Source organism: Haemaphysalis longicornis, unplaced genomic scaffold (genome assembly GCF_048455015.1).
Source record: "Haemaphysalis longicornis isolate Haplotype H1 unplaced genomic scaffold, Haemaphysalis longicornis Haplotype H1 scaffold_1, whole genome shotgun sequence".
Lineage (NCBI taxonomy): Eukaryota > Metazoa > Arthropoda > Arachnida > Ixodida > Ixodidae > Haemaphysalis > Haemaphysalis longicornis.
The window spans coordinates 345929745-345948878 of NW_027526203.1; the positions used below are offsets into that span (position 1 = coordinate 345929745).

General features: G+C 46.2%; 1 protein-coding gene across 2 annotated transcripts in view; it reads left to right on the top strand.

Moving 5' to 3' along the window:
• Nucleotides 1-18885, top strand: part of LOC144153530 (disks large homolog 5-like) — a 94793-nt gene extending 75908 nt beyond the window's left edge. For both annotated transcript variants that reach the window (XM_077685158.1, XM_077685164.1), the window contains exons 20-26: nucleotides 1204-1306; nucleotides 8569-8782; nucleotides 10349-10596; nucleotides 11958-12190; nucleotides 15345-15454; nucleotides 15531-15640; nucleotides 18067-18885. In XM_077685158.1, the coding sequence (XP_077541284.1) occupies nucleotides 1204-1306; nucleotides 8569-8782; nucleotides 10349-10596; nucleotides 11958-12190; nucleotides 15345-15454; nucleotides 15531-15640; nucleotides 18067-18170 (1122 nt within the window). In that variant the 3' untranslated portion in view covers nucleotides 18171-18885. The remainder of the gene's footprint in view (nucleotides 1-1203; nucleotides 1307-8568; nucleotides 8783-10348; nucleotides 10597-11957; nucleotides 12191-15344; nucleotides 15455-15530; nucleotides 15641-18066) is intronic.
• The last annotated feature ends 249 nt before the right edge of the window (nucleotides 18886-19134 follow it).

Genomic DNA, 19134 nt, shown 5'->3' on the forward strand with positions numbered 1-19134 from the left:
GCTCGGTGCAGTAAAGGAAGGTAATACTTAGGTTTTCTATAATAGTGTGGAACCTACACTGCCTAAACACAGACCAGGTTCCTCACATTCCATGGAACTTGCCGCTAGACCCTGAAACACACATTGGTGTATGGCAGGCCAGTAACTCTCCAGCATGTGCAGAGGGAAAATTATGATGCAAGCCATCTGCAACTGTGTTTTTTTTTAGGGGGGGGAACAACACATGGGACTGAACAACACAGTGCCTCGGGAAGTAAAATGAGTGGCAAGTCAGCGTGACTCGTACTGACTCTAAGATAGTGTGAAAAAAATTCCCACTTTGAACAGCAAACACTGCAACAAAAGCCTGCCTTTCCAGTGCCCTATTCCGAGCTGCACGCCCTGCCCTGAGTCAACGAAAGTGAAGCTGTCAAAAGCTGCAGTGTTGATTCAATTTCATAGTTATGAAATGCCTTTCATAAACCTTTTGAAAAGAACAGGCTCCAAACTTCCATGAAATGCTGTAAATTTTACGGTTGACCTCAGAAAATGAATCACAAGCTTTGCTTTATACCATGTGTTATATCATGGTGTCATAGCAGAGTTTGGAAACCTTGAAATATTTTCATTTTTCTCTAAATTTTTTGTGTACAGGAATGCTGTGCACACTGTAAGTATTTGTGCTGCTTTTTTCATAGTTTTTTTTTTTATTATTATGTTTTATGCCTGCAAAATTGTCCTAAATTGCCACTTATTAACGAGTCGAAAGCGGTGCAGTGGTTGCGTTTTCATTGACCACGATATGTGAAATGCTTCTTTAAAATGAAACTGCCACTATTGTTCAAGCTGCTTCCTGCAGACCAATTTTCTTCTTTTTCGAAATAGAAGAACAAAACTTGATGCATGCTCAAGAGAACTTCAATGTGTTATTGCCTTGGTATTCTAATTGTGCATGGCATGGTAATTTAATTGAACAACAACCTTAAGTGAACAGGAAAAAAAAAACATCTAGAATTTTCTGCCTAGGGCAATGCAGTCTTGGGGCTATGCTATTTACCTTATTTCTGGAAACACCTGTTAAAACTAGGCGAATACACTTTTTGTTGTGGTCTGGTGAGAATTGTTCTTGGGGCTACAGGCATTTTGAGAACAATCAACCAGAATATGCTTTCGCTTTGCTAGTCGTGACTCTGAATGAGTGATGTCGCATGTTGCCCTTTGCAGTACAACGGCACCGATCTAAGGAATGCCACTGCAGAGGAAGCGGCCTACGAGCTTGCCAGTAACACTGAGAACGTCCACATCGTTGCACAGTACAACCCTGAGCGTAAGCCTGGCACTTTGTTTCAACATGCATTGTCAGCATGCGTCAGCTAGTTTGGAGGGGCTTTATAGTTTTACACATTTTCGGTGACACTGTGTAGCCATTGCATATGCTTCATTCTAAAGCAAGGGGTCAGAACAAAATGTTCTTTGTCGCGATTTTCTTTCTTATTCAGAGCAAACTGCACCAGTTCAGTGAAATCTGTCATTTAAAAAATACCAGTGTATCGTAGCTTAAAGGGACAGACAACCGATTTTTGTCGAGTATATATTCTCTATCCCAAATGAAAGGGCATCACTTAAAGCACCTTGACGAGAAACGGTTTTGCTGATAACGCCCTAGAACTTTTTAAATCGAATTTTTTGATCTACGAGTCGTATGTGTTCCTCCCAAAACTAATGCTGGCAACCATGACATAGAGTAGCTAGGCAACATACTTTTGTCTGTATGCGAAATAAAAAACGATATTTACAAACTTGTTCCCAGCTAAAAAAGTTTGAATCGCAGGCTTTCCTGTTCCTTTATGTGTTTTTTTAATGCAACCGTCTATTTTGCACGGATGCGCCATCTGTTGGGATAGACGATAGGTAGAATCTGGCTTCACGTTGTGGACGCGGGAAGTTCGATTCTCCCCGGGCTACCTTTTTTTTTAAGCTGCCGTTGGCGTATTTGGAAACTGAAATCAAATATTTTGGCAGAACAAACGTCCCTGACGCAGGCAGAATCGTCAAAGCTCCTTCGCTGGGTCTGTTTACTGAACGCTGCCGTTGATTCTGGGCATGGAGGCTCAGTTAGCCACACTGAGAGCCACCCAGCGACGGCGGGCGGCATGTCTTTAAAAATTTCTAAATAATTTTTAGAAATACATATACAATTTAACCTTTTACAAATACTTGTGTTAAAAGGTTTTCAATGCGTAAATAAACGTTTCAGCAGTTAGAGTAGCTGCTAGGTTTGCAGGTCACGTGACAGGGACACATATTGTAGTGCCAAGTTTTGACACTACGAACCGCCACCCTTCCGTTTTCAGGAAGTTTGCTGCCAAATTAAAATTATTTCTGCCAGTTTGTTTAGAAATTGCATGTGGTTACCGGGCTGTATAAAACGCTGGCTTTCATATGAGCTAGAGAACATATACGCGACAAAAATCGGTTGTCTGTCCCTTTAAGACTTTCGTGACCACGGAATAATAGGTTGTTTTTGGGTAGTGCAGGAAATTTTTTTTTCTTGCCACAGAACATGATTGATGCTAATCTGTAAGGTGTGAAATCATAGAGGAAGGATAGGTCGTTCCAACAGTAACAGTTTCAAACAACAGATTTATTACAAATTTTATCAAAAAATGACCAAAACAAAAAAGTAACAAAAAGGAAAAAAATGATGAAAACATCAATGTTACTCTCAATGCTCTCTCAAAACTGCACCTCAGGTTTGACGTACTTTCGCTGTTTGTACTAAAGTCTGACGAATTGAAGTAGTCTTCTGTGTCTGTGCTGCTAGCATCCTCCACAGATTCCAGCTCAGATTCATCGGAATCAGTCGAAATTCGCCATTCGCGTGGAGCATCGGTGTGCGTCTTAGACGCCATAACCGAAACAACATGAGCTCGTCTCTCCGCCGGTGAAGGACATTTAAAAATCCCCCCGCGGCGGAGAAAAGAAACTCGAAAGTGAAACTGATGAAATATTTCCTTCTTTACCCTTTGGATGGCGTTAGCTGCCCAGAAGGGCTCGGAGAGCACCAAAACTTGTAATTGTATTCATCGATAATATACTATCAATGGGAATAGGTGTGGTCATGAAAGTGTTAATGAACACTAGTAATAATAATAGGCCTTCATCCTGCAGCAGCTGTTGTTGATTATGATAATCTTGATGACGATGATGCAAACAATGGTGTTTGCCTTAACAGTGAATACAAGCCAAAAGTGGTTTATTTTTATAGATTTCTGATCAAATAATTCAAATAGTTGCAAAAATAAAAGTAACCAAGCTACCCGCCGCGGTGGCTCAGTGGCTAAGGCGTTGCGCTGCTGAGCATGAGGTTGCGGGTTCGATTCCGAGCCGCGGCGGTCACTTTTCTGATGGAGGCGAAAAGCAAAAATGCCCGTTGTACGAGATTTCGGCGGACATTAAAGATCCCCAGGTGGTCAAAAATAATCCGGAGCCCTCCACTACGGCACGCCTCATCGCCTGCGTTGCGTCGGCGCGTTAAACCCTACAATCAATCAAAGGTAACCAAACTCAGCTGTGAATTCAGTTGGCCATTTAGTTTCATGCAACATATGCAGCTGTTGGTGAACTTCAACGAATGCAAAGCAATACTTAAAGGGACACTGAAGTAAGTTTTTCAATCTCCTGTTTTTGCTTGCAGTGTGTAGACTGGCTCAAATAAATGCACTTTTCGTCGTTTATCCGGGTGATAAGGCGGCATTTATTTTATAAAGCCTAAAAGAAGAAAAACTACCATGTGAGGTTTGCGGTGGCCACACCATGTAATAGCAGTGATGTCAATACAAGGTGCTACGTGATTGGACGATGTCCAAGATTAGAATTCTAATCAGTGTGGTTTCAGTTCTGTGAAACAACATGCTTGGCATCCGATGTTATTGTTGGCTGGGCATTCATGAAATCTCAGTAATCAGTACAGTCTACGCCCGTTACAACGGACCCTCTGAATCCGGAAAAACAACGTCCGCTGTAGCCGAAGTATGCAGTATCTGACGGGGGGAGGTACGAGTCCCAAAGTGGGTACTTTGACCGATGTTGCATATGCGTAGTACAACATTTTGTTCTTTCTACACGCCTGCAGCACCTCTGCAGTGTTCGCGCGAGGGCAAAGAATCGCGTAAACATTGTTTCCAAAGCTTAGCACCGGCACTTGGAAAAGGCCTAGCGCATGCGGTGAAGCGTGTAAAGACGCATGATAATCTGAGCAAATAAAGCAAGAATATAACTAGGCGTAGTTATTAACCAGCTATAAAACATCAGTCGTGGCCATCAGAATTAGCTAGGCTCTTTTCAATTCCTTCACGACGAGGCAGGTTTTCCCGAAACCATTCAAACAAATTGGATCGCTGCCTGACGTTCCCCCAAGGCGGGTTCCACTTTTTAAACGATTTTAGACTGGTCAATGAAACAGCTGTAATGAAATAATCTGATGACTGACAGCTGTGAAATCGAAAGTTAGACCAGTTGGACTGCGCACGGTTACCGGCAGATTGCACACAATGGATGGGAAACAAGCCCCCAACTTGAGGCATTTCTTACCTTTTTCACCAAACGGTTATAGGAACGATGCATGCGTGGGAATAATAAAGACCGAACTTCACTGAGCCCGAGTTTTTATTACATAAAAAAACTCACGAAGGCAGACTTGCCTCCAGGTGCATGGCTATTCTATAACCCTGTTTTCAATCTCACCGGATTCGAGTTTATCGGCAGCGGCCTTGTTCTTGACGGTAGAGCGGACAGTCTGCTTAGACAGGCCTGTACTTCTGGCGATGTCGGCCTGTTTTTCCCCATGTTCGACAGCGTTAATTACACCTAATTTATACCCGCCGCGGTGGCTCAGTGGCTAAGGCGTTGCGCTGCTGAGCACGAGGTCGCGGGTTCGATTCCCGGCCGCGGCGGCCGCTTTTCTGATGGAGGCGAAAAGCAAAAACGCCCGTGTGTACGAGATTTCGGCGCACGATAAAGATCCCCAGGTGGCCAAAATTAATCCGGAGCCCTCCACTACGGCGCGCCTCATCGCCTGCGTTGCGTCGGCGCGTTAAACCCCACAATCAATCAATCAATACACCTAATTTATCTGACAGTGAAATCGGCTACCCTGCAGCTCATGCCGCTGGTCGCACGGGAAAAAAAAAAAGCCACTGGCACTGGCTTGGCTGCGCCAACGACCCAGCTGCCACCAATGTTGCCAGACATAACAGTTTTCTTGCCAAAATAAGCAAAGAAAAAGCATATCGGTTACCGGCCCTGCCGAAGTCCGCTCTAAACATTCAGCCGAAACAATTTTCGCCTAAAATTTAGTCTGTTGTAGCCGATAGTCTGCTCTAGCCAGGTCAGTTATGAATGGAGTGGACTCCATTTAAAATGCATGGGGACCAGACAAGCCAACATAAATGGTCTGTTGTAACCGAAAGTCCGTTGTTGCCGGATCCGCTGTAACGAGCGTAGACTGTATACAGCGCTTTTGCCATGTTGTCGGCTGTAAAATGCGTCGGATAAGCCTGCCAGCACGGCTTGGAATCGTAACATCACTAACCGAGGCGTACGCAGTGGCTAACACCCTCCACATCACTGCAGATGCTCAAATGCGATGCGTTTTTCCCTCATCTTTGGAGCTTGCGCGGCTCGTGCCTGCCTTGTCAGAGGCGTGTTTGCATCAGGCCAAGGCTCGGCTGATTCGGGACTGTAACCGCAAGCAGTCGGTGCTGATGGCAACACCATGACATTGAGAACTCGCTAGCATGTCAGTGTCAGTCTGCATGCGTTCTGCGAACTCGCTTGTGGAGCAATGGACATTACAGCACAAAAACGGTGAATTCAGTATAGGAAACATTGCCCAAAAAGAAATAAATCTACTTCAAAAAAAAAAAAAAATTACCTGCACTATCAGGGATTTGAACTTGCGACTAGCAAAACTATATGCTTAGTGCTCTAGACTATTCAGCCACAAGCCAGCGATGCCAGGGACATTTCCGGAAATATAGATTATATAATGTATAGCCAGGTTACATTTTAATTTAGTTTTCGCATTTCACGCAGCTTAGATGACTATTTCTTGTATAGCACTTGTGCAGTAAGCGTTCCCCAAATTCCCACAATATCTCATGTCTATGCCTGCATTCCTTAGACGGAAAAGCGTTCCCAGGTGTGTAGTCATGCTGCTGACTGCTGTGCTAGATCACCCAGCACAAAAAGTGCTTATAAAATTTTCGGTTTACCGTAAAGTTCTGAAAGAACGCCCACCCAAATTCCAGAGATATCAGGTGAAAAATATGGGATGGACGATCTTTCGGGCCCGGTGCGAAAAGCTACAAAAAGTAGCCGCACTGCCAACCAAAACTTCAGAGATATCAAGAAAAAAAATACCCGATGTGCAAACTTTCGGTTCAAGTGTGGAAAGGACAAATAAGTGACTGCATCAACACATGAATAGATGATTCGCGTTTATTTTGTTCACTCATCAGCACTAAAGCCATCGATTTTAGGGGATGGGCGATCTTCGGGATCTTTTAGTAAATTGAACATTTCACCCCTAAAGGGGGTGGGCGATGTTTCGGGGGAGGGCATTCGCTCAGAACTTTACGGTATTTTAATTCCTTAGTACCTATATTAACTTCGCTGACTCCTCTCCTGCCTTCGATTGGCCTTAGATCTTTCCACTGGCATACCAGTCAGCGAAGCGTCTCGCATGTGCGCTTGTGTGGAGCGACTTGGACTCAGTCGCTCAACCAGTCGCTCAGCTTCATACAGTCTACAAACTAACAAACTAAAGGCACATTCTTCCTGGCACAAATGTGCCGTAACTTAGTATCAACTGGGTGAATGAATTATGACGACCCGCCAGCCGCCGGTCGACTAAATGCTGGGCCGACTGATTCTATCGGAGGGTCGGCAAGCCGTGCAGTAGCGCAGTCAAGCCAAGCCATCTTGTTTTGACGTCATACAATACGCCACCAAAAATGGGCGAGGATGCAGAGAGGAGGACAGCATTTTCGAATTGATTTTTCTGGTGAATAAAGTTGCGTAAACGCAGTGAGAGTGGTCGAAACATGGCCTAGAGGCTCCAGAATACAATTTGCGCTAGTAATCCCGCAATGTTTGCAAATCTCTTCAGTGTCCCTTTAGGACCCCACTTGGAGTCTAGTAATAAAGGGACCCCTCATAATGATCATCAAAATATTAATTTTTTGTTTCTTGCTCTCTACCAAATGAAACATCGCCCCTTTCAAGCTGAAAAGCAGCTAAACTACATGTTTTACATGTGCCAGCCATGCAGATTATCTTATGCAGCTACCAAATTGTCAGGTCATAAAAGGTGCTGGTGCATCACTAATCGCCCAGTCACCACACCTGTTATCGCCTGCAACGCTCCTTTCTTGGGTGCAGCATAGTCTGACCGTCTAACAGCAAAAGCCAGCTGGCAGAGGGGATACTAAGATAGTGCCTTGACAACGAAAGCCCAGCCTGAGAAAAAGATAAAAGGTAGTGCCCTGTATAAAATAAGTTTCCCCTTCTTGCTGATGTTGTTTTTTAAATGGTATTTTCTACTGGGCGCGACCTGTCTGAGCGCTGGACCCTGCATGAGCACTTGTCTTTGTTTAGGTTACATTTTGTAACCGAGCCCCAGTGTTTGAAAGTGATACAAGGGAATATCAAGGGAAAAGAGAAAGCTGGTTTAGACTTCCCTTGCAGAGGAAGTGCACCCCTGTAGGCGTCATTTTGCACCATGAATAGAAGTAGTCCAACCTTCACTATTTGTCAGGGCTGAATACTTTAAAATGTTCTGCTATTGAAAGTTCAATCAAAGTGAATACTGAATAGTGGATTATTTGATCAGATAGTTGGAAAAGGATGAATTTTTGCAAGTGTCTATAGTTAATGCTGGCCTGTGTTAACTGTTAAGAAGAGTTGCACCTGCAAATAAAAGTCACAGACTAGGAGTCACACACCAGAGCTGACGTTTCCCTGTGTACAAAGGCTTCATCTTAAAAAACAGAATGTCATGAAATTTCGTGTGGCAATGTGGGATTATAAGAAGGAAATCTTGAAAGTTGAATGCAAATAATGCGAACACAGGCACCAGATAGCCTTGGCTTGCGATATTGTCCTTCTTTTCCACATGGCACCCTTTGTTAAAGGTACACTCTAAGTCTGTTTCTAAGCTCCGATCTGGTTACAGTGGATGGGACTCTGTCTTGCCTTTGAACGCCGAAGCTGTAGTGGTGTAGGGGATGATAATAAAGATGCATGTGGTGCTGTTATAAAGGATAGCTTGATGTAGCAAAACTTCTGGTGCAATTTGAAAGGGGCTTTAGGTGTACCAAAACTCCTTACAGAGTAAATTTTTTTGGGGTCATGATGCGTTTGCTGCGTGATTAGATGTGAAATGTAATTGCTCTCACTTGTCTCAGTAGTGAGGGAATTTCATTGGACGGAGAATAAGTGCCAAGTTGCCTCTTTGGGACCTGCAACCCCCGCGGAAGGTGGAAGCAAGCTCAGGGGGCGGGCCTGCTCTTGCGCCCGCTACTGCAGGGTTTGCCGAGATCCAGGAGCAGCCTGGCGACTCGTTCTATGTGCGAGCCCTGTTTGACCGGGCCTCCATAGACGGCTCGCTGGCCTTTCACAAGGACGACATCCTCTATGTGGACAACACCATGTACAAAGGGGTGCCTGGCCAATGGCGGGCTTGGGTCCTTGACCAGGATGGGCAGAAGCTGAAGTGTGGCTTCATCCCGAGCAAATACAAGTGAGTCCCTTGCCTCTCGCCCTGGCCTTCCCTTTTTGGAGGGGCGTTCTTGCTGTGCATATTTGCACTTTTTGTGCAAAACACCGCTACGGGGCACTGTAACCCTGGACCCACTTCTGACAGCTCACTTCATACTTCGGCAACACCAGCGGTGGCTTTGTTGTACTCCTCAGGTTTTCAAAGTCACCACTGGCAGGCACAAGCAGCAGATTTGAAGCAGTTTCGGGCGTTTTATTCAGTAACATCTGCCCAGAACCTACTTCGAGAAGGTTAATCTAAGCTCCCTGCCAATCGTGCTGAGGGTGCTGTTGGGAATCTTGTGCGCTGCGGGGACGTCAGACTTCTCACCGTGTCCAACTTCTTTATGATTGCCAGCGTAAACAGCGAAAGGTAAATCTGGCCACTTTGCGCTAGCTAGAGCCGTCAAATAAGCCTTTATTTAGTGACACTAGCAACACTAGCGCTAGCCACCACAGCTACACTCCACAACGCCCAAGCTACGCAAAAACAACAAGCAAGCAAACAAACAAACAAACAAAAAAGAGACAGGCATGGCAGCGGGCCAGGATAATTTCTTGCGTGGAGGGGTGTTGCCGGCTCGCCTTACACAGCGCGGCGGCGCAGTCATGATAGAAGGAGCGGGGGGAAAGGGGGAAAGAGCCGCCCGCTGCCCGTGAGCGGCTGGGCTAAACCACTTTTAGGGGTGTGCCCGCAGTATTTCTCCTCTGCCGCGAGGGAAAGCCAACTAGGGAGGGCACTTCTGCGGCATTTGGTGTTAGGTACATTGGAAGTCACTGGTATTTTTGTTCAATACAGGCGTAATTTTGGCTATATATTTTTATTTCAAATATACCATGACCCTAAATAGTTCGATACACGGGATAATTTGATGTAAACAATATTGTTTGGTTCGACTCTAACATTACTTGGTCTCTCCCCCACAGCCACTGCAATGGGTGTTTTGTGTCCTATATATATTCGTACTCCGTAGCCTGGTATCACAACTTGCTCAGGCTGTAATCCTGCTTAACCTTTGTCAGCTGTAGTATGCTATTCCGAATTGAAATGAAATTACCCCGTTACAGCCTATCAGTCATGTATCACACTCAGCTCAGGCGAATCATCACTTAGTCACCTTCACCAAATGAGCAGCCAGTGTGCACTGCCATGCTGCGTCTGAAACTTTCGTGCACAGAGCAGCTAGTTTCACAATTGGAAGCTCAAAAAGAAAGGCAGAAAAATGGTGGCAAAAAGAAAGGCAGAAAAATGGTGGCAGAACATTGCGAAATTACGGGGAGAGTAGTTTGCACTAAAGTTGAAGGTGTTGTACTTTTGCACTACACTGTAAATTTTCCAACATTGTGCCACATTCGTACACTACGATGGCAACAGTTCAGTGTGGGCTTGAGTCACTGTTGTACACCTGCCTGGGTCAGGGACTGCAAAAGTACTGTTGGATCCTGACAGATAGTGAGCCCTTTGTAGGCCGGAAGCTCTTATTTTTTAACATAATGCAGCCAGCGGTGTGGCCTCCTTTTGCTCAAGGCATGGCTTGTGCGAGTGCAGGGCAGAAGAGGAGCTGCTGATGAAGCGGAGCCTGCTGGACTTGGAGGAGGGTGGCACGGGGCGAAGGGGCTCCACCTCTACTCGGCGCAGCTTCTTCCGTCGACGGAGGCACCAGCAGCGCTCGCGGGAAGACTGCAAGGAGTTGGCCTCTTTCTCGGACGTTTCCATCAACAACAGCTGCGGGGGCTCGGCAGGCACCCTCGCAGAAGACATGCCACCCACATACCTGCGCGTGGACAGGCTCAACTGTGAGTCGGGCTTCTGGCCCTTCATAATGCCCCATGGCTCCTCCCTGAAATTGATCCGGCCTTTGCTGTGAACACAGCCCATTTTAGTGCCGAACCTGAGCCACTCGTGCAAGTTAATTCAGACTGAAGGGGGGGGGGGGGTTGGTTTCTACTGCTCCGGCATCTTTTTGTTTCCACCCCGTGTCGCTTTTCCCTCGCTTAGCTGATGTGTGTAACACTGTAGAAACACTTGATCAAGTTCTATGTAAGGCTCACTGCCAGGGCAATTCTTTCAGTGATTTAAGACTTTCCGTCCAGATTAAGTGAAATTTAATAAATTTGTTGCTGTGGAATGCATGAGGCTGAGGGGCCCCAAGCAATCTCCCCCCAAAAGAGTATTGCTAATGTGATTAGTATCAACAGTGTGATTGCACATATATAGAGTGCATACTTATAATCTTCCATTCATTATGTGAAAGGTTCTGTAAAATAGGTGAATGGTGATGGTAGGCAGGCAGGTAGGTAGGTAGGTTTAGGGCACCGTAGGTAAAAGGTACCGTACGCTAACTTGCGGGCTAGTGTACTGTATCCCAGGGGAATCCCGACTGGCTATACTAGAGCAAGAGGTACCAAGTCGTGCTAGCCATGTAGAGGTTTCCAAGTCCAGGCAATTTACCAAGAACAGTAGAACTGTCGCTCATAGCGGAGGCAGAGCACTCGGCTAAATTGCTGAATTGCATGCAGGCTCAACTCAGATATCCGTCATCATGGTTATGGGGACAGGGTATTCCCAACAACCAATGGCCACAGTATCCCCCAGCTGACTCTCCGCTGAAACAGAGGGTGTCTCTGAACTCAGCTCAGTGGAAAAGTGGGCCCCTCCATGAGGGAGGGTGCCAACAGGACACCAGTGAGGGCTTGTCCCCCAGCACCCTCGTGCTCAAGTCTGGGGTATAGTGGGGAAAGCGCACTAGGCTTGGCTTGCAAGGGAGCCAAGGCTTGGCTTGCATGACCGTGCTGCTACCTGCTCACACCGGGTTGGCTCCAACCACGTGTCACAAGAAGCTTGCTCCCGTGTGTGACGGTGGAAGATTTCCGGTTAAATTTACTGATGGACAGTAAGGAGGCAACATCTGTTACGCACACGACAGAGTTCTTCTCCCATAATTGCTCCAGTGAGGTGCTTGCGGCCTGCTAATGGCGCTGCATGTGAGCTGAGATGTTTGGACGTGCACAGGAGCTGCAAAGCAACATTCGGCCCCAGGTGTCGTTCAGCATGTAGCCGCGTGATTGCGGCAGTCCATTGTCCTGTGTTGAAAATTTGTTTTGGTACTGCCCGTGCGTGTGGTCACAGTCCCCCGCCTCCCCGATGCTGATCGCAGACCCGAGCCTGCGGCCGGTGATCCTGGTGGGGCCCCTGCAGGAGGCGGTGGTGGATAAACTGGAGCAGGACTTCCCGCAGCAGTTCCAGCGCTGCCCGTCGCAGCCCCTGCGCGGCTCCCTGCAGGCCCTGGAGCAAGGGCTGCAGGACCTGAGCCTGCTCGACTTCCGCCGCAGGGGCTCCCACTACGAGTGCCTCACCCTCGACGCCCTCCGCTACTGCACCAGCCACAAGGTACCTCTTGGCTGCTGCCAGGGGCGCCAGAGGGGAGGGATGCACGCTTATGGAAGCCACTTGAGGCGGCTCTTTACCGCGCTCCAACAACTTTGCTACCCACAGTTGCACCATGTGGCCACATAAGAATGATGATAATAGTATTGCAAGCTTGCTAGTCAGATGCACAAGCTTCTACTGACCTCTGTCTAGGTTCCAAAAAATACCGAGCCCATGTTACGGCAACCTTCCTTCCTTTTTTTTTTTTACTTCTCCATAAAACGTTTAGTGATGACAACCACGTTTAGTCACCTGCAACGCAACCATAATTGTAATGTCAGCGGCAACTTTGGGGATGCCCAATGCTTAGAAAACAGTGCAGATAACTTTTTTTTTATGTTGATCTTTGGTCGCTATGTTCTTTCTTTTCTGTAACTAACCTCTTATGTACCTACACCTACATGTGCTGGCTTTGGGGCAGTGAAGCTGAGACAAAATGAAAATGAAAAAAAAAAATAGAATAAAGCCTGGAATGTCACAAGGCACCAGTAGAGAGAAAATAAATAGCAGGGGAGGGGTGGGGGGTACGTTTATTCAAATAAACACATTCCAACACTTCCTATTTTTGGAAGATTGTGTCCTTCACTTGTCATCATTGAAGGTTAAGTTCTATGTCTCACTGTCCTCTTCTCAGATAATGTCATCTTCCATGCCATTAAGGATTGTCAGTGGGGAACAGTTCATAAAAAACATGTGCAGCCGTGCCACGTGGGAGGCTGCATATGCCGCAGACACCAACATGAACCTTGTGGTTTTTTATTCCTATGCGATGAGCACATGCCCTATTATTAATCACAATAGCAGAAAAAACTCGTGTTTTACTGGAAAAGAAAAAAAAAAGAACATCCAACGCAGCTTAGTTTAGCTGGATATCCAAAGTTGTAAAAATGGCTGCATTCTCCCCCTTGTTCCCCTGATTACTCTCTGCGCTTTTTACTCTAAAGCAGGGGTGTCTGACTTGGAGTAGTGGATGTGTACTTGCAGTTAAGGTTGGGGTGCTCTTCGTGTACAAAAACCCCATAATGAAGTTCCTCCTGTCTTGCTCCTTTCAAATACAGTGTAGACCGCTTATAAATTATGTCGCGGGAGCCGTAAAAATCCGCACTATAAGCGGTACTGCACTATAACCAAAACATGCGCAAATCCAACTGCAGCGCAACGTACCTCTCAAGTCATCCTATATTTATCATCACTCAAACGCACAGCACATAAAAACAAATGCGCAGTCTTTTTTTTACACCTTGCCAGTGCAGTCTTACAATTGGTGAGCACGGCTTTAACTTCCGTCGTGTTTGCATTTGGCGTGTTTGCACCATGGCTGCATTTCTAGTGTCTGAACAGACGCTGTGGGACAATGTAAAAGAATGCCAGCGAGATTTTTTTTTTTTTTTTTTTTTTTTTAACTCTTCCTTGTGTTCACGATGCCGAATGCGGCTGCTTAGCAGTGCAACGTACTATGGTAGTGGAAATCTTCGGCTTTGCGCGGCTCGCTATCTGCAGATGTTCGGAAAGGGAAAGGGCATGGCTCATCTGCACAACTTTATAAAGCGTGAACCGCATGGAGCGATTTCTTCTCGCGAAAATGTGCAGTGCACGCCGCAAGCGCAGCGACGCTGGCGCAGATGCAACTGGCGTGCGTAGTGTGTGCGGCGCGGTAAAAGGCGGCAACATGGCGTCGGCACTGGTTGTGAGTGGTGCAGGCAGCTCCAGCGACTGCTTCTAACCGCTCGCTGAAATGCCGCACGAGGCGCAAGCGAAGATGCTCATGCAAGAAAAGAGCTGATAATCTGGGCGAAAAGTGGAATATAAAATGCCATCGACGTTGCTTGTGAAAGCACCCATCAAGAAATGCCATAGTGGTAAGCCTAAACATCTCTGGCGCGGCCGGCCGGCTGCTTGGAGTGCTTCGAATCTTTCGCCATTAGATGCGCGTCTCCCCATTGGTGCAAGTCATCAGGCTTCTCCCACTGCCATGCGAAGAAGCTGCTGCGAGCGTGGAATAGTTGACACGAGCGTGAAAAAAACGTAGTGCAACACAGACGTGCACGAATCATGTGCGAAAGCGGGCCATGTGGTTCACGCTTTATTGAAACGACTTGCTGCACACGGACGGAGAGGAGGGTCGCATCTTCTGAGGTGCGTCAAGCAAGGACAGTTGTGGTTATCACGTACGTGTGAACTAAAGGGTGCCTATTTTCTTGTGTCGAAGTTTGAGGAGAGCAAGGGGTGCGCGCTGCATCAGGTGGCCGATTTCATCCTGTCTTTTTTCTTCGGCTACCCTAAAACGGTGCCCCAGCTGCACCGGTCGATCAACAGATCCGCTGAAAAACCGCACTATAATGGTATTGTGCTTCGGCCAACCGCATTTTAAGTGGTATGCTTATGCAAGTTCAATTGGAGGCAAACCGGTAGTCACAAAAACCGCTTTTTATCCGGTCCCGTACTATAAGCGGTTACGTTATAAATGGTCTACACTGTATAAGGTCATTGGTCATGGTAACTAATATGTTGACTATCTTACTGTTTGTATTGGTTCACTCTAATTAAACTCATCAAACTATTTTCTTAGTCGGGCACTAGTTCATTAGGGCACAGTTGTAACATAATTTGGTGACGATGCAGGCCAAAATATGGTGAAGAAAAAATGTTGAGAAAAGCTTGTGCGGCTCTGAAGTAAATACAGTACATTAAATCACTGGTTAGTGTTGAGCTTGCGGTTTAGGCAGCAGAGGGCGACCCAGTATGTATTTTACAAAATTGAATAAATAAATGAACCAACGTTAGCAAAGCCGTAAGTTTTTGTTGGTCCTGGGAATAAAAAATGTTCTTCACTGAACCCTTGCCTTGGCCACCCCACAGCAGGTGTGTCTGGTTTTCCTCTCGTTCTTGTCCAGTGGTTATTTTGAAAGTGTAGGTTTTATTTTTCTTCTTTTTTTTCCCCTTTAACATTTATAGAGCAGTTGTGGGTCCGGTGTCCCAAGTTGGTAGCTTTTGTTTGATCACATGGGCAGGAGAACAAGCAGCACGGCTTTACAAAAGCAGGCCAGAGCTTGCTTTAAGTGAGGGGCACCTCTGTCGAGTGTGATTGTTTTGATTGTGTTCTTTCTGTTTGCAGCTTTGCCATGCTTTGCTGGATGTGAGTCTATCTGCCGTTGAGAGGCTCAACAGGTGCCAGATCTTCCCAATCGTTATATTTATCAAGTTCAAAACAACAAAGCAAATAAGGTAAGCTAACAAAAAAACTGGGAAGGCTTAGTACAGTTCCAATGAAACAAAAATTTGCTGTTCTTGTTGCTTATAGGGAAGTGAAGGACTCAACCTACTTGACGGAGAAGGTGACAACCAAGGCAGCTAAGGAGATGTATGAGCACGCCCTCAAGATTGAAAGCGAATACAAGCATCTAATCAATGGTGAGCACATATGATGCCCTATGAGTGCAGTTGTGCAATATTTTAATTAACATGACTTCTTAACATGAACAAAAGCCAACGCATGCCATGCTGTGGTGCATTACACTTTTGTGGCGCACACTGACTGGATGGCATTGTGCTCTTTTCGAAAGGGAAAAAGAAGGGGCCTCAAGTTTCATTTTTTATTTTATTGCAAAAATTGTACACTAATAGTACAACTTGGTGTGTAACCTTAACATGAAAGGCAGTTAATAACGTGTCAGTGGGGGGGGCTAGCTGGCGCTACATAGCTGAGTGGGAAGTGCTTAAACTTTGAAAAGCGAACATCAAGGAAAAAAGCCGGCATCACAAAACAAGAGCGTCTTATGTTGCCATTTTTTTCATCCACTTTCGTTTTTCAAAGTTTAAGCGCTTTCCCACTCAGATGCTATGGGCAGTGGAAAGTAATTACTCATTGGTCATTATTGGCCGAGTGAACTAGCCACTTGTGATCAGTACAGTCATTTTAATTAATTTTATGCTGAAATCGTGCTTCTGCAAATTTTAGCAAAGAAATGCTGCCTTGCCTGCGTGGGTCGAAGTCAAAAGTTTACTGGTTGCAGAAACAGTTGTAGGTTAGCCTTGGGGCTAACAGTGGACCCCTACTAGCTACCAAGCCATATAGCAAAATTTGAAGACTCGATGCATGGGTTCGAGTACTCGCGCACAGTAGGCGGACACTGGCTTCGGCAACAAAGTTGAGGTTTTATTACCCAGTAAAGTATAAGCAGTATACTAGTCAGTAGTACGACTGCCAATCACAGTGGATACAGAGGCTACGCTCGCTCAAGCCGGAGAGATCCATCTGTCATCGTAGCTGCGGGGAGAATCAACCTCTGACAACCAACACCGATCAAATCTCTGAGCGGTCTCCACATAAACAACGCGCGTCCGGCTTCTTGGCTCGGAGGGAAAGGAGGTCTCTCCCTCCACCAGTTGGGGAAAGGGTGGCACGGTGGGAGGAAACATGCTGGTCCTCCTCTCCCCCGTGTCATCACACGCACATGTCGCGGCGAGCGCTGCGTGGGGGTCACGAGGGGACCAAAACACACGGTAACACACAAACAGCGCAAACAACGTGAACTAGGAGTGAAGGAGTGCTTTCCTTCACTCCTAGTCTTTGCGCCGTTTGTATGTTCAGAATGAACCAACTGGCCCCACTTCAGATGTTGAGACACAAATGACGTGCCACCAGCCAGAATTGCCCCACGTGCGTGGACAAGGAATAGGAAAACAAGGGTCCGCACGCAGTGGCCAAAATATGTGTGGCAAGTGTTATTTTGCTATTCTTTATTTTGTGTAAGATTACCCACATATTCACATGCCTACTTCAGTTCGATTGCTTCTGCTAGAACAAGATATAAGCTCAGTGCTGTTCGTGTCATGCGGCGTACCATCAGGCACAAGCTATGGACACTTTCTATGACAAAATTGTATTGGGGTTACTGCCTGAATACGTATTTGGGATCTTATTCTCAATATACGGTTTGCTGTGGCGTGTGTATTCAAGCCCATGGCCATCACGCAGCCCATAAGCAACATCATGGGTTTACTCAAATAATTTCTGAACATATTCACGTGTGGCAGTGTGCATGAAAAACATGTCGCTTTTCTGGTGGCATTTTATTGTTTAGTTCTTGACTTGGGTGTGAGCTTTAGTTGTATACAGGGTTATATGCCAAATTGACCTGCTTGCATACAGCGACGCTTACTTTTGTTGTGGGTGGCCGACGTTGGGGCGATCTAGGCTGCTGTGGGTTATGTGCAGCATTTTGCGAAAAGTGGTCCTGATGCTCAGTGCCTTTACGCTTCGGTAGTTGGATGTGCTGTAGCGTGCTGATTCATGTGAGCATAAAGTTGGTGCTACAAAAGACAAGGGCAAGTTGTAAGAAAGGAGGCAGGATGGCCAAGTTTCTTTGTCCTCAGAATTACTTTTTTTAGCTCATTAGTAACTTGTAGGTTATAAATTTACAATTAGTTGGGCTGGAAATATTCTGACTGGAGCAGAAATGTCTAAAGTAGTCCGCCACGGAATGTTATGCGAAGTGAATATTTCTGGAGCCATTTTGAGTGTAGCTGACAATGCATGCTTTGCCACACTGGGATGGGCAAACTTGCTGGAAGTGACCTTTCGAAATCAAAAGTTAGCCAAATAATGGCTGTAAACATTCCGCCACTTAAGATGTGCCAGGGACAGCACTAAGTTATTACAAAATGCATTTTCTGACTAATCGAACTTGTTTCTGTGTGAGTCTTGAAGGCATTTGTGAAGTCGTAAGCGGTGGTCTGAATTTGCAAATACTACTGCGAGACATTCTGGAGATGTGGCAGGGCCGTGCCCGCTGTAGCCGAAGTGACGGCGCGTACTGCGTGTGCCCTGCTTGCAGCCGTGATTCCAGGCAGCAACCTGGCGTACATGTGCACCCAAGTCAAGATGTGCGTGGATGACGAACAGAACAAGGCCTTGTGGGTGCCCTCTGGGTCGATCTGACCAGCAGCGGCGGCGACCGTGTTCTCCCTCCTCCTCTTGAAGGCTCTGTGTTGGCGGCTACCCTACGAACAAATGTGGACACGCTCTTACTTAACTCGGGGTTCCCTCTGCTACTCATGTACAGGACGTGTGCGCCCCACTGGGACACCACCATCATTGCAGTTAGCCCTTGGCTCATCTTGTTAGACTGGTTGTGAAACACTGTACACTTGTTTACGTTTGCAGAGACAGCCACTTCTTGTGTTGTGGTCGTTGTAGAGAGCGTTCATAGGCTAATATATGCATAAATAGTATATCTATCTATATATATATGTATATGTATATGTATGTATTATATATATACATATATATATGCGTGTATATATATATTATATATTAAAGATGTACCTGTACAGGCGTAAACACTGACGTGCACCTGACAATTTCCATTCTCTCCCCCTATGACACACAGACGCACAGACTCACAAACACACATACCGCAGCTATTGCATTAACCTGTTCCGCTCAAAAATGTCTCCTCAAGGGAGAAGATTTTGGATGCACTCTTGCCTGTGTGAATGTGTCCCCAGAAATGTCCAGAAACTTTCCCACGGCTCAAGCATTTTGCTTTCTCACAACAAGCAAGAGAAAAAAAAAACAGTGACAGGGGTTGCATTTCTTTCCACATCCTCTTTGTACAAACTTGTCTCTTTGGAAATAAAACATAGTTTTATGACTTCCTCGGACACCCCAGCAGCGTAGTTTCAAAGGCAGATCCAAATCTTTTCCCTCTTGTTTTTTTTTCCTGTGGGGAAGGGGAAAGGGTTGGCGCACTTTTTACACACAGCAGACGTGACACCCGTCACTGCACCCGTGCCTGCCCCCTTGGAGGATCTGTCGTGTGCTCCCTGCGCTAGGTGCTCTCCGTCAGTGTACGCATGCCATCCAAAGTGGCACACCGATCAGCTGTCACCTTCACCTCATC